This window comes from Chrysochloris asiatica, unplaced genomic scaffold, assembly GCF_000296735.1.
Source record: "Chrysochloris asiatica unplaced genomic scaffold, ChrAsi1.0 scaffold00040, whole genome shotgun sequence".
Lineage (NCBI taxonomy): Eukaryota > Metazoa > Chordata > Mammalia > Afrosoricida > Chrysochloridae > Chrysochloris > Chrysochloris asiatica.
In genome coordinates, this window is record NW_006408558.1 from 18,938,866 (window position 1) to 18,954,340 (window position 15,475).

General features: G+C 47.1%; 1 protein-coding gene across 1 annotated transcript in view; it reads right to left on the reverse strand.

The window, feature by feature from the left end:
* PACS1 (phosphofurin acidic cluster sorting protein 1) overlaps positions 1-15,475 on the reverse strand; it is a 232,045-nt gene that overhangs the window by 29,715 nt on the left and 186,855 nt on the right. Inside the window, exons 3-10 of the mRNA XM_006860900.1 lie at positions 11,028-11,117; positions 10,276-10,401; positions 7,369-7,513; positions 7,029-7,120; positions 6,853-6,933; positions 3,377-3,436; positions 2,430-2,590; positions 1,742-1,835 (exon numbers count right to left, since the gene is read on the reverse strand). Of these exons, the coding sequence (XP_006860962.1) occupies positions 1,742-1,835; positions 2,430-2,590; positions 3,377-3,436; positions 6,853-6,933; positions 7,029-7,120; positions 7,369-7,513; positions 10,276-10,401; positions 11,028-11,117 (849 nt within the window). The remainder of the gene's footprint in view (positions 1-1,741; positions 1,836-2,429; positions 2,591-3,376; positions 3,437-6,852; positions 6,934-7,028; positions 7,121-7,368; positions 7,514-10,275; positions 10,402-11,027; positions 11,118-15,475) is intronic.

A 15,475-nucleotide genomic window follows, 5' to 3' on the forward strand; every position in this document is an offset into this window, starting at 1 on the left:
AAATAGAAAATCAGCAGAGAACCAGCAAAATGAGTTTGAAATCTGGCCAATGGAGCCAGACTTTGAAGGACTGGCTAAAAAGACATCTAGCTTTGATCAATTTCAGGAGTTCAAATCTGAAACGGCTCTGAGGAAACATAATCATAAAGGCAACAGCAGCTTATGCTGGCACCAAGCTCACCAGGCATGGAGCCCATCAATTAAGGGCCACACTAGGGGTCTGCCTGCACTCGCGCCCTCATCTACACACTACCTTGTAAGGCACACCAAGAAGGCTTGGTAGCTTGCCCACGACTACACAGGCAAGTGGAGTGGTGGAGTGGAGATTCACACTCAGAAGTCTGCCTCCAGAGCATAAACTCCCAAACCAGTCCCATTCTGCCCCCAGTACTTTTTCTGTATGTTTGTCTGAGACCATCATGTAAAAGCTGACAGAGGGAAGAGCTACAAGCCGCATCCTAAACACATACAGTCCAGGAAGCGAGCCTGACTCGTTCCAGGTTACCGTACAACTGGGCTGGAAGTGGCTGAGAGCACAGAGACAGTTTTTTATTATATGGTTCCTCATTAACACCTTGAGGGCCGCATCTGGTGGGCCCAACATGCCCTTCTGAGCCTTTAAACAGTGATAAGAGGTAAGACAGCCCCACCTGGTGGCCACAGATAGTAAGGCAACCACGGGATGTCCACACTAGCTGGCTGTTTTGCAGACTCCAGCCCTTTCACCGACAGAGTGGGCCTCACTCCCTTCAAATCATGCCTTACAACCGGCACCTGTTTTCAGGGTGAGCCTGTGGCCTGCTAGTGAATAAATGTTGTCAGCTTCACCTGAGAGCAAAGCTGCAGTGACACATGCTGTCGAAGACTCAGGCTCCTCCATCTACAGAAGAGCCCTGGGGGCTTCCAACAGCAACCCTCAGATGGTATTCAAGCCCAGTCTTCCTGCCAGGCCTGTGCTTTTCCCTCCTTGCTCACAAAACAGAAACCTGCCCATTAAATCCTAAAGTCTTTCAGCTGACAGTCTCCCTACAGTCTCCTGGACAGATCTGGAGGCATGTCACACACACTTTGTTACCAGGTCCTGAGCGCCCAGGGAGAGCTCTGGGGGCACTGTGTGTTCTGGGAGGGGCCACCTGAGCAGATCCAGCAATGCCTTAGGAGAACAAAGTTTCCAGCTGGAACTCATGAGGACAGCGGTGAGACCACTTTTTGAGGCCACAGAGTAAATCTTGGTCAGAGAGACAGAGGCCCAACGCTACCTGGACCCACCTCAGCTCTGGTCCTGCTCAAAGCCCCCACCCCACCCTCCCAGAACATTGGTCCTGCCCATGGGCCCCCTAGAATACTCTTCTTAGAAGCCCCCCACCCATAGCACCGGTCTTGCTCACAGCCTCTCTACCTCCTGTCCTCCCATAGTCTTGCCCATGGATCGCACCCCCAGCACAGGTCTTGCCCATGGTTACCCCCCCAAGCACTGGACTTGCTCACAGAACCCCACCCCTGGTCTTGCTCACAACAACCACTGCCCCTTGGTCTCGCTCACAGCACCCCCTGCCCGTCCCTAGGTCTTGCTCACAGCACCCCCTGCCCCTTGGGGACTTGCTCACAGCACCCCCTCGCCTGCCCCCCGGTCTCGCTCACAGCACCCCCTGCCCGCCCCTCGGTCTCGCTCACAGCACCCCCTGCCCGCCCCTCAGTCTCGCTCACAGCACCCCATGCCCTCCCCCCCGGTCTCGCTCACAGGGCTGGTGGTGTCTTTTCCGAGGCTACCCTTGCTGTTGAGACTTCCGATCTCCGTCTGTGAGCTGGACTGCGACATTCCCTCAAAGAAGGGCCTACGGTGAAGAAGCACAGGCAGGTCAGGGTCACTGTGCTCACACAGCAGCTCCTGGAGAGACGGATGGAGCTGGGGTTCAAAACAAGAAAGACCAACAACTGGGCTCCAGGTGGAGAGACGGCCTGGACCAGACGACTTCAAAGGAGTGTCCTGTTAGGACTTTAGTCCATTAGAGGAAAATCAATGACCTCTGTCCAGACAGCTGGAGCTTCAACTGGAATTCCCTAGTAGTTGAGAGGAAGGGGAAGGAGGGGACTTTGGGAGACCGTGGTGGCCTAGGAAGGACTGGGTTCTACGAAAAAAGTACACATAAAAGAAGACCACATGAAAATTGTCCACAGAAAAATTTCACTGCCATAAAAGCACACAGAAAAATATGCACCTAGAAAAATTCTTTCACTTACAGTATAATAAATAAAGTCTTACCTGAACCTGAGCCTGACCCAAACCTGACCACTAACGCCAACCTGAAAGCTCACCTGAATCCAATCACCGACCCAGACCCTCTCTTTCATAGATTTTTCTACATGCAGATTTTTCCACGTGTGCATTTGTGACCAGGGTGATAACCTGACGCAGGAGGTGGGCTCACTTGAGCTTGGGCTTTGGTGTGCTCAGGATGCTCTCGGTCTCCTCCATTTCAGGGCCGCTGTCACTGGGGTTGTACATCTCTAGGCTGTCATATAGCTCATCCAGGTCCTCCTCTACTTCCCGGATCTGCTCCCGTGAAACATGCTCCAGCCCGAAGCCCACCTGGAGGAACAAAGACATCTTTGAATCTGAGCTTTTTCCTATTCAGGATGATGGGAGGCACCCAGCTTGTTTCTCCTGACTTACGATGCCCCCATGCTGTAGTGTCACCACACCCACTGGGGTGGTCTCGATGCCCTTTCCGTGATCCAACCCTGAGAGCAGGGAGTGGCGAGGTCAGCCACCCTTCAGTGTGCCTCCTGAGCCCACCACCCTCTGGACTTAGTGGCAGTGCTAGAGAAGCTGTGTCTAGGCACACATGGCCTTGTGTGGGCTTTTCTATCACTGATGGACAGAGAAATGTCCACTCTCACCCCCTTTTCAGTCCACTGAGAAGACAAGCCTTGAGCACTGATGCCAGGCTTCTCTAGAAACAACGGTCAGTTCTTGGCTACTCAGGACTGACCATGGAGGACACGCCCACCTCACAGGCTCCTGTTCACTGATGTTTAATGGGGCAAGGGTGGGGACATTTTCTAAAAACAATTGGACTCACTATTGATACTCCATATTGAAAGCCTGGGTAACCACCAATAGGTGGGTAAAAACTGGGCTACCCACATCTCCAAATACCATGAACCCCGAGTAACGTGGAATACCATTCAAGTAGCTTACAGCCTTTCTGCAGCTACCGTCAACAGCTCCTGGGAGGTCACTTGGCAAGTGAAGTGGGGGAGGAATCACAGCCCTGGAATTCTGGCTCTCAGTGGCAACACAGAGCACCCCCAGGTGCCAAGGGTAAAACCTGGGATCCTACTCACCGTCTCCCTTGGGAATAAGGAGTCGTACCTCATCTGAGACTTTAAATCGCTTCAGGAGGGCCACAAACTTCTGTTTGATGTTAGGTTGCTGCAGGTATAAATTGCATACTTGTTCTCAAACCACATTTACTTGCAAACAGTGATCAGTTCAAGCCAAAAAATATTACAAAAATTCACTTTAAAAAAAGAAAACTTTTTATTGTGAATTGAGTGAAGGTTTACAAAACAGATCGTCAGTCCCACATTCAGCAAATCATACACAGAAGAGTCCACTTTACACAGAACAGGAAAGCCAGGCAGGGACTTAAGGCCTGTGTGGTTCCTAGGGCTGTGGCATAGACGGAGGGAGGAGGTTTCGTCAGCCCCAGAACCCACACCACCCATGCCCATGCCTCCTAAATCTGTTTCTTCAATTCACAGCGTCAGCAGGTGACATCTGCCTGCCAATCCCCCAGGTACCTCAAACACAGTACTTCCCCACCAGACCCTCCTTGTAGTTCCTTCTCCAGATGAATGAAGGCACCCGTCTGCTCAGCTACCAAGTTCAAGCCTGGGCTCTCTCCCCTCCACGCAGCCTGTCTCCCAGGGTTTATGGACTCCTGGCCTCTCTTGTTCTGGCTGCAACGCCAATTGCTCTCCTCTAGGCCTCCTCCTGGAACACCTCTGTGATCACCATCACAGTCTTCAGCTGACATTCTACCCTCTTCCATCCACCTCCAGTTTCCAGTCTTCCCTCCAGAATCCAGAGTGTGCTCCCCAAATGCAAATCTGACCCCCTAACTCTTCCAGGGCCTGGAGATCAGAGCTTATGTGAGGCTTGGAAGCTGGTCTGTGGGGTTCACCTCATTATCCAACCCTACACATTCTGACTTTGAGGGGAAATGACCTTAGAGTCCTTTGAAAAACATGCATGCTGCTTTGAACCTCTGGGCCTGTCCCTATGCCACCTTCCAACTGGAATAAAAAGGTCCCCCAGATCCACCTAGTGAAGAACTAGTTATCTGTAACTCTTGTGAAGCATCCAGCTGATAAGAAGAAAAGGCATCTGCACAAGAACACCCACACTTGCAGATAATACCCACTCCACCTGGCTTCAATGACTGGATGATCAGAGAGAGCTCAACTAGAACAAGAAAGAAGAGGAAAAAAAGAGTAATCTGATATAATTTGATGAACTTGAACTACACCTATGGATGCAGTAGTTCAAAAGAGGGAACAAATCTTTACAGCAAGGATCACTCCCACCCCCTCCATACACAGAGTAGACGGGGATGGGAACTTTGACATTGGCTACCCAAAATGGAGGGGTGAGGGAGGCTACAAAGGCAAGAAGTAACTGGCTTCTGGCTTACAAGCTTTCAAGAGGGAACCTAGATCCAGAGGGCATGGAGGAAGGTAGAATCTCCACTGAGTAGTATCCAATCTGTCTAGGCGGGGCTGATGAAAGGAAATGCAGATACGTCTCTTGTGATACAATAGTGAATAATTGTTATCAGGACTGATTGTGAGGGTTGGAAACTTAAAGGTAGATGTTTTGCAGCAAGAAGGGGCATGATTAACTTTGCAGTCTAGAAGCGGAGGTCCCTGGGACCACCAAGGGAGAAGAGCAGAGAGTGGGACCCTATCCAGAGAAGCAGTGATGCCTGAGATGGAGGCAGAGACCATGACGTGGAGAGATGGAGCAGCTGGGGACTTTAGACCCAGAGAGGGAGAGGGGCTGTGTGCTGATGACCAGGGGGCAGGCTTGCAGGGTATACCCTTTGGATGGCTGATGATGCATGGAGGGGATTGTAACCATGGCAATGAAACGATATGCGATAGGATGAACGTAAAACTAATGTTCTCCTATGTAAACTATCACATAACTCACAGGAAAACATTCAAGAAAAAAACAGAACAAAAAAAACCCATTTCGGCATCTCCTCCATGAAGCTCTCCTGGCGCACCTGGGCAGTGGGGCGCCGGCCCTTAGTGCCCCTGCTGTCCCTCAGACAGAGCTCTGTCTTAGAGCACAGATCCCACTGTATGTCATCAGGTGCTCAGACTTGTTTGTGTAACTAGACCCCGACTACCCTGAGGGCCTGGCCGAGCTGCCTTATCTCCAGCAGGCTCACCTCCAACACTGGGAGGAGCAGTGCCTAGCTTGTGAGTGGTCGAAAGTACTTCTTGGCAGATTCACCACCTGGGCGTGAAGATGATAAACTGGAAAGTAAGGCTGAGCCTGGCCTTTGAAGAAAGGGCACTCCACTCCAGGCAGAGAGAACAACTTGGGTCCCCAGTCACAGAGATGTGTAAGACGCATCCAGGGAACAGCAAATTGCCTGGTGTGCACAGAACAATGTGTCCTTGGCAGGAACAGAACACATGTGACCAGAAAGAGGTCAAACGAAAAAACTGACTAGAACTCTGACTGGCAAGTGCTCGCAGTGCTCAGGGTGGGGGCCTGGGTGACAGTGGGGACAGGTACCCGGGCTGAAATCCGGCCTCTTCTTGGTGACAGCAGGAAAGAGGAAACTGAGCAGCAGTGGCGGCGGCATGAGAGCCAGTGGCCTACAGCTCTCCCCTGGTCAGTGCCAGGGCCTGCCTTCCAGGTACCAAGCTCATCTGTTGACATGCCTCTTCTTGGACATTTTGGATGCCCATCCAGATGAGACACACAAGAATAATGAAGCTGCTGTCCTGCTTTTTAGCCATGGATTAGATGGGGAAATCAAGGTCGGGGCTTGAGGAATTTGCACGTCAGCCTGGTGACCACTCGGATGTGGGAGTAGAGCAGCATTTTGTGGTGGGATGTCCGGCTTAGGCTCAACCCATTTGGAGGGGCTGGTTGATATTCAGCTGCCAAAACTGAGGAGAAATTACTCTCAGGGGCTGATCCCTAGGCTGCTCTGGAATTCAGGGTCAGGAGCCCTCTGGGGACAATGCTGGCACTTTCTCAGCGCAACAGCTCCTCAAACGTCTAAGCCCCACTCAGGAACGCCAGAGCCAGTCAGAATTAACCCAGGAGTTCAGTTCTTCAGCTTCTCAGCCCAAAATAGTGACTCTGAGGAAATCGTATACAGGAGACATAATCTAGAGGTATTCAATTCCAAGGTAGCAACTCCATTAACGTGAGAACCACAGCCAACATAACGAAACCTGACCAAACCCACAGTCTACTGTGGTCTGTGATTTCTGGATAAGCTCATCAAATGATTGAAAATGGGGCAGCCCCTGCAGAGAACGGGCTTGGTCTTTGAGGACAGTCTAGAGTGGGACACAAGCTCCTGGAAATGAGAGATAGGTCTCAGAAACACATTATCTGTTCCAAAATTGAAACCGGGGTTCTCTACCTTTTTTCTAACCGGAAGTAGTCTCAAGAATCTAACATTCCTGCCAATTAACTGGCTCTGACATGTCGAGAAAGGCCTGTCAGAAGCTTGACTTCAAAAGGCCCCCAAGCCGTCTGACTACATGGCTCCCACACTGCCCCTCCATGGAAAATCCCAGGCCCATGAGGCTCACCCTGGTGATGGCAGAGGTGGAGGTCAGCTTCCTGCGGGTCTTCTTTACTTTCCGGAGGTCCTCATCTTCATAGAACAGGTCCTAAGTGGGGAGTGGGCAGAGTGAGGCTGGGAAGCTCGGAAGGGTCTGGACTTAACTCTTCTGATGGTTCCCTAAGGGGCCATGTGTGGGGTTACCTGCCCATGCAATGGGTCGTCGCTGCCTTCCTGTTCTGATGAGAAGCTCTCTTCCTCTTCCTCGGAATAGTTGTCAATATCCGGAGAGCGATCTGGGGACAGACATCTTAGTAAGACGGCCATGCAGTGGAAGGACCTGGCCTAAGAACTTGGAGGGGCTGGAACGATGGCTCCACTCTAGCGCAAAAACTGCTTGGGGAGGAGTGGCCCACAGCCCAGCCACGTTTTATTTTCAGGGGTCTCTGAACATTTCTTTCCCAGGCACATTTAGGACACTGTCTGATCTGGCTCGGCCCCCCTTTGTGGCCCACAGGGTCTCCAGGCACTGCGTACATCTTACCAGACAGCTTGGATTTGATTCCTTCATGGTCTATTGGCTGGCTGGAGAGGGAATAGATCTTTATTTCTGCCACGGGCACGGAGACGTCCTTCACGTTGCTGTGTAGGCCGAGCACCAGAGCACCCTCATTGGGGTGTTGCATCACCTTAAGTCAAAGGGTGGCAACAGATACATATGACTATCAAAAAGTCCACAAAGTTGTCCATCTTCATACATACAAAAGAGTTTGTAACTCAATGGTAATGGTATTCTGAAAAGACATTTTCTTTCTCATCATTGCCTAAATCCATGCTACTTGTCCTCTCATTGCCTTCAGGGTCCTACTTGAATACTATCTTCAGACAAGGCTGTCACTAGGTAAGCCCACGTGCTTCAAAGATATCAACCAAAGCCTGGGGTTAACAGTGATTGCACATCTCAAGGACTGCATTTTAGTCTAAGTCCTCACAAAGAATTTCACGTTCAAGGCTGCTGGGGCTGGGGCTGAAGGTAGTGGTCACCATGTCTAGTAACAAGGAGCTACAGTATATGGAGAAATGGTGTTCAGTCACTTCCCTAGCCCTTCCCTCACTGTGGTAACAAGCCCGAGGATGACAGAAAGATGGGTTGGGACTGCTCACATAGTTTGCTTACCAAGGCTCTCAATGTCTTATTTAATTTACAAATGTACAACTTTCAAACGCTTTTTAAAACTGATTTGTGGCCCCCTTTTAAATAGGGTTAAGGGGATTTGGCTGGTGTATAGCAAGCACTAGACTGTGAACTACAAGGTCTGCAGTTCAAGCCCATCAGCTGCTCCATGGGAGAAAGACAAGGCTTTCTGTTCCAGAGAAGACTGAAACCTTGGAAACCTTATATAGGGTCGCTATGAGTTAGAATTGACTCAACAGCACTTAACGACAACAACAGAACTGCCAAAATAAGCAACTCTATGGAAAGGGGGAAGGCTAAAAAAGATCCTAAGGTGTTGGATTAGAACTGAAGTTACTGATGTGAACTCAGACAGACAGATGTGGAAATAGATACAGAGGTGCATGCATACATGAGTGTGTACATAGGTCTGTGGGAGTTGCAAATGGTTTATATTCAACTGCTAGCTTAAAGGCTGGTGGTTTGAAGCCACTCAGTGGTACCAAGGAAGAAAGGTCTGGCAATCCGCTTCCATAAAGAGGCTAACCAAGAAAACCCTCTGGGGCAGTTCTACTCTACACTCTCTAACCAATCCTGACAGGAGGGCATGGCTTGGCTGTTTCTTTAAAAAGTGCCTAGGTCATGTCATCGAGACACCTGCAACTCATGGTGACCACATGCATTACTAAACACAACTGCCCCTTTGGGCTTTCTTGGCCGTCATCTTAATGGAAGCACATAGGGAGGCCTTTTCTATTATATGGGTTGTTGTTGTTGTTAAGTGTCGTTGAGTCGATTCCGACCCATAGCGACCCTATACAGGGTTTCCAAGGAGCAGCTGGTGAGCCTGAATCACCGACCTTGCAGTTCAAACGTCTTTGCAGTCTGGCGCATTAACCCACAGCGTCAGGGTTTAAACCTCCAATCTTTAGGTTGGCAGTTGAGTGCAAACCATTTCCTAGCTTTGGCCAACAGAGGGAGCATAAGCAATGATAGTTCCCAAATGGAATCCTGGTGTAGCGCTGTAGGATAAGCACTGAACTGCTAGCCCCAAGGTCAGCGGTTCAAACCCACCAGTTGCTCTTTGTAGAGCCTATATTGCGTTGAGTGGGAACTAACTCAATGGTGCGTAACAACAACAAAGTTCCATAACAGATACAAATAATCCATGAATAAATGAGGGAGGAGAAGGGAAAGCTCATCTTACAACAGAAAGCCAACTTTAATGAACGCAGGAGGAATGATGGAATTAGACATCCATTGTTTAGCCACCAGAATGGCAATATGGACTCGGCCGTGAATCACTGACAGATGCTAAAACTTGTTGGTGAAAGTAGGATGAAGAAATGGAGAGTTACAGTCTCAAAATGTCTGCCCATACAATATTTTTTTCATTAATAAGGGTAAACTATGTGTCAATTAACTTACGTGGGAGGAACCTAGTTCACTATCATAGTAATCAAGAGATACAAATCAGCATGACCAGTAAAGGAACAAATCTGCATTGAGCGCCACCTGCTGTCTTTTATGGAGAAGAACAGGACATTACTACTTCCTTGGTAATTCTGTCAAACATGCATAATCTTAAAAATCTAATCTTGAGAAGACATCAGATAAACCCAAACTGAGGAACATTCATTAAAGTAACCGGCCTGTCTGTACTCTTACAAAATGTTGAGGTCATGAAAGAGAAGGAAAACCTAAGGGGCTGTTCTAGACTGAAGGCTTAGAGAGACAGGACAACCCCATGCAACACGGGAGCCTATGTTACATCCTGGGCCTGTGAAGGTCCTTGTTGAGATATTCAGCCAATTCTGAAAGGGGACTGTGTTAAAATGGTCAGACTCTATCAATATAAATGTTCTGATCTGCATGGTGGCTCAGTGCCCAGGAAGGAAGGAGAGTATTCTGAGTTTTACAAAAATTAACATTCTGCAAAATTAAGATGTTATAAAATGCCATTATAGGGCATCATGCCAATAATGGGCTCCCAAAGGACTCATACTGAAGAATCTGGGTGAAGTATGTGGGAAATCTTTATATTATTCTTACAGTTTACAGCTTGCTTTTTATAAGTTTGGATTATTTTTTTTAAGTTAAAGGAAAAAATTTCTTGTGCAAGAGCAAGTCCTTGATAAAAAGAGGTAGAACCTGAATTTCCAGTAAGACAATTAATTTGTAAAATAAACGAAAACAGCTCCCCACAAGGCTAGAAAGGTCATGGGCTGAGCTCTGAAGGCTGGGCCCAGTGGATGACAGACCCACAGCTCCTCTCACCTCAGCCATGTTGATGAGTCCCACAGCCAGGGTCTTATAGCCCAGGATGGTCCGGTTCTTGTAACGTTTCCTCCTTTGCAACATGATCTGCAGCTTATTAGCATCTCGCTTAAGGAAATGAGGATACTATCAAAGTACAAAACAGAGCCAAGTATGGTTACTAAGCAAGGGGATCCTGGGTGGGTATTTGTTTTGCTGAAGGGGGACACAATCTATCTGGGCTTCTGTTTCTCCTATCTGTCAAAGAGATCTGACTTGGCTTGGTGACAGGCATCCTTTCCACATGTGTTCAGAACACTGCCTCTTTGCTGACCATCAGATCTACTATTTTGTCCATGGGCTTCAATTTGGGCTATTGGAATTGTGATGTGAGATAAATACACCAGGAGGGATAAGGAAAAGGGGAGAGGTAGGATTACAATGGGGGCGGAAAATGAGACTGCAGGGGTGCACTCCACGGGTGTGTGTGTGCATGCGTGTGTGTGTGTGTGTGTGTGTGCCCGCGCACTTGTGCACGCGTGCTGTGGGTCACTAAGAGCGGATGGGGTTGAGGTTGGTAGGGTAAGTGGGCACAGCCCATGACTAACATGGCTATCAGAAGAAAGGAAAGCTAGTGCACTTCTCAGCAGCCTGCGTGAGTCTTAGCACCCACACTTAGCTGGCTCCGTGGTGGCTGCTTTGGCCATTTTCAGAACAGAACACTGCTTTGGGGCTAGATTGGCCATGTGGCCCAGGACCTGGTAGCTGCTTACCTGAAGGGAGAAGGTTAACTGGAGCTCTGTTTCTACCAGCCCACTAGCTGGAAGAATGATCTCATTGGAGCGAAGAATTCTTTTTGAACCCTGAAACCAAGAAAAAAGAAAAAAAGATGTCCAAGCGGTATCACCAAAGCCAGCTTAAAAGAAGCACTGTGTTTGTAAATAATTTCTAAAGTCTACAGAAATTCTTTCCAGTCCAAATATTTCACCTTTATTGTACTTACAAGAACCTAATCCCACCACAGGGATGAGCCCTATGATGCCTTGTGGCCTGGAAAGGGTTTCCACAGAAAACTGATTTGCTGTCGCGTTTGAGTTCGCACAATCCCTCCTGGGAAGAAGCAGGCGGGTCTCAGCACCTCAGCTCCCCACGCTCCCCTCCTCCTCTCTCCTTCCCTTCTAGCTGCTACATCAGTGGTGTGGTCTTGTTTTGGGGCTTCTTCACATGCTTTGTTCCTCTTTCTGGACATCCTTTCTTATTTCAATCTACAGCTAACCACCTTGTCTTTCAGATACCAATCAGTTCAAGAGTTAATTGTCACCACCAAGGAAACCCTTCCTTTTAGCCCCTCCTCTTTCAATCAAACACTGGGTTAGACACGCCTCTTCCTGCTGGTACTTGTCTCACCCAACTTTGAGCTCTGGGAGGTGGAGAGATCTGAATCCTGGCACAACACACACAGTAAATACATGTTGTTGAATACCTTTGCTGAAAAGCCACACCAGTTAAAAAATTTGTAACGATAACAAAAAAAGCAGGGAAAACATCCAAAGTTGGTAAGGCTGTGGTGAGATGTGTAAGTAAGCTCATTCACTACTGGTGACAAAGCCAGTCTGGGTGACTCTTTCGGAAAAGTAGGGTGGAACATAGGAACACTGACACTGAAATGTTGTCATCCAAGGAAGTGAATTCTCTAAGGCAACTATTTATAACAAGAAAAACACTTTTAATCTATAAACAAGGAAGGAGCCCTAGTGGTGGTATGGTTAAAACACTAACCAAAAGGCAGAGAGTGTGACCCCAGCAGTGGCTCTGTGGGAGAAAGATGTGGCAATCTGCTTCCATAAAGAGTCCTGTCGCTGTGTGCCCTCGAAGCTGATCCCAATTCCCAGCAGCCCTAGCGACAGAGTACACCCACCCCATAGGGTCTCTTAGGTTACAATCTTTATGGGAGCTGATGGCCACGTCTTTCTCTCACGGAGCTGCAGCAGCTAAGTGCTTAAGTAGTGTGCCACCAGGCCTCCTTCGTAGATATCACAGCCTGAGGCCCTGAGGTAGTGTTACTCTGACAGTCACCAGGAGTCTGAATCCACTGCATGGCAAAGGGTTTGGATGTTTCCTTTAAACAAGGAACTTTGTTCAATGAATTATTTATAATGATTTTTGAGCTGCTTATCTTTCATCTTCTTTCTACAAAACCTGCTGACCAGGAAACGTCTCTGCTATAATAGGTCTATGAGGCTCTGCTGAGCCCTAGGGGAGAATTCTGATTCTCTGAAAATGGCCTTAGCCACGCAAGGGGTTACAATTAGACCAGGGAGGTATCCCCCCACCCTACATAGTTAAACAAGGCAGTGGTTTTTTCAGGCATCTGTGGGTCAATGTGATTTTCATAACAATATTGAGACAGTATTGTCACAGGTGACTCTTACTCCTACAGGAGAATGCAGTGGAGTTTTCTAGAGCTGAAATGACAGACACACCCAGCCGCCTTCTATTAAGCTGAGTATTAAAGAGATTTATAAAAATGTACCATGGAGGCACTCTTCCCACGCGATTTTTTTTTTTTTGCGTGTGCGTGTTTGGAAAATTTGGTTATTTTTCCATAATGTGTTATTTTATTAACTTGTAATTAGTTAATTATTGTGACTTTAAAAATAATGAATAAACATTTCAAAAATATCTTATTTGTCATTTCTAATATAATTATTGCTAGATGTAATTCATTTTCCTTGGTTTCATAATCAATGCTCATGGAAGCAACAGTCAGGAAATCAAACAACATGTTACTTTGGGCACTGCTGCAAAGGCCCTCTGTAAAGTGTTACAGAGCAAAGGTGTCCGTGTGAGGACTAAGGCGCATGCGCTTGACCCAGGCCATGGCATTTTCAATCACCTCATATGCATGTAAAAACTGGACAATGAATAAAGAAGACCAGAGAACTGAATCATCTGAATCGGGGTACTGGTGAAGAATATTGAAAGTACCATGGACTGTCAGAAGAGCAAACAAATCCATCTTGGAAGATGTACAGTCTGAATGTTCCTTAGAGGTGATGACGGTGAGTTGCATTTCATGTACTTTGGCCATGGTATAGGGGACCAGTCCCTGGAAAAGGACTCAATGCTTGGTAAAGTGGAGGGCCATCGAAAAAGAGAAAGACCCCCAAGGAGATGGGCTGATACAGTGGCTGCAACAATGAACTCAAACGTTTAACAATTGTGAGGACAGCGCAGGACTGGGCAGTGTTTCATTCTGCTGGACGTGGGGTCATTATGAGTTGGAACCTACTTGATAGCACCTATCAGCAACAGTGATAGATACAATCCCTACAAAGAAAGCTTTTTTGAGAGCCACAAAAATCTTTGAAATATAAAAGGGGCCTGGGACCAAAATGTTTGAGACTGGCAGGAGAGGATGAGCCTTTCTGCTCCGGTAAAGATGTACAGCCTTGGAAACCCTGTACAGTCCAGTGCATTATCCCAAAGCATCACACATGGTCAACAGCTGAATCTAGGGCAACTTTCAAGACTTTATTTTACAAATACCTATTCATCTACTCTTTCCCCCACTCTGGAAGGAATACGTGTGTGTGATAAATCAGTCAAGAGTAGGATAAAAAAAACTATATATGAATATCTGTATGTAGACATTAAAAGGGACGCAGAAGGCCACAGGTTAGTGCATGCATGTACGTGTACTTTTGAGGGCATGGTTATACTTTATGTGGCATATCTATGTAGGTAAGAGTTGTGGTTGATATGAGGGTAATGTGTATTATAAGTGGTTTGGGATGGGAGTAGGTGACAAAGGAGTAAAACTAGGGTAAATAACTGATACGGTCAAGCATGAATGATAACATTTGTTGCCAAAAGCCACAGGCTGAATCACTAAACTCACGAAATACTAAGTGAAAGGTTACTTCCTATAGAAGAAATCACAGTTGAATTTCATTCTAAAAATAATAAAGTTAGACTAAACTATTCCTACAGTATACAAAGAGAACAGCAGAAGGACCTGACGAGTGTCAGGAAATCTGTACAAATGACTTTTGGCGGGGATACTGAAGTTTACTTTTAAATACAGTGAAGGGTTCAGATCTTAAGTGATGGGTTGATAAATGACAAGGAATCAGAGGGACCAGTCCCTGGAGAAGGACGGCATGCTTGGCAAAGGAGAGGGTCAACAAAAAGGAGGCAAAGTCTCAAGGAGATGGACTGAAACAGTAGTTGCAGTGATGGGCTTAAACATAACACTGCCATGGGACCAGGCAGTGTTTCCTTCTATTGTATGTACATAGGGTCACTATGAGTTGGAACTGATTTGATGACACCTAACAACAACATGTAGCTAACATCTTTATCCAGACATACAACATATCCACCATTCCAGTAAGATCCCTTAAGATCCCTCCAGCCCATCCTTCACTGCCTCCTGGAGGCAAGCCCTGTTCTCACTTCTGTCATCATAGATCAGCGCTACATATCCTAAAATCCCATGGAAAACGTACTGTATGTACTACTCTGGTCTGGTTTCTTTTGCCCGACATGGTTTGAGGTTCTGGTTGTTGTGTGTATCAATCGTTCATTCCTTTTCAATGCCAAGTAGAATTTGATTCTATGAATACACTTCAGTTTGTTTATCCATTCTCTTGTAGCTGGATATTCACATTTGGCTTGTTATACATGTTTTTGTGTGGACATAGATTTTGCTTTTCCTTGGCTAGGTGTTGAGGAGTGACTGGGTCTTAGGGTTTATTTAACTTGATGAGTACTGGCTTTCAAGGGGTATAAATGGTGCTTCTATTGTATCCCTCTGCCAGCAGTGTCTGAGGCAGCGTTGGCCACATCTTCACTGACATTGGTTGTGCTTAGTCCTGGACTCATGGATTCCACTCGGTATGTACACGAATACCCTTGTGGTTGCCATCTGCAGCTCCCTGATGACTAGTAAGTAATCTTTTCATCAGTTTGTGGGTCACCTGTAGATCACCTGTAGAGCTGACCTTTGGGAAGTGCCTGATCAAAGCTCTCTGTTCATTTTTTAAAAGAGAGGGTTTTGGGGGGTAGAAGTTTTTAAAAATTGTTACAAGTCATTTGTCAGATACAGTAATATCATATTTTCTTGCCTATTCATTTTTTTTTTTTTAATTTAAGGTTTTTATTGTGGATTGAGTGAAAGTTTACAGGGCACATCATCAGTTTCACATTCAACAATTCA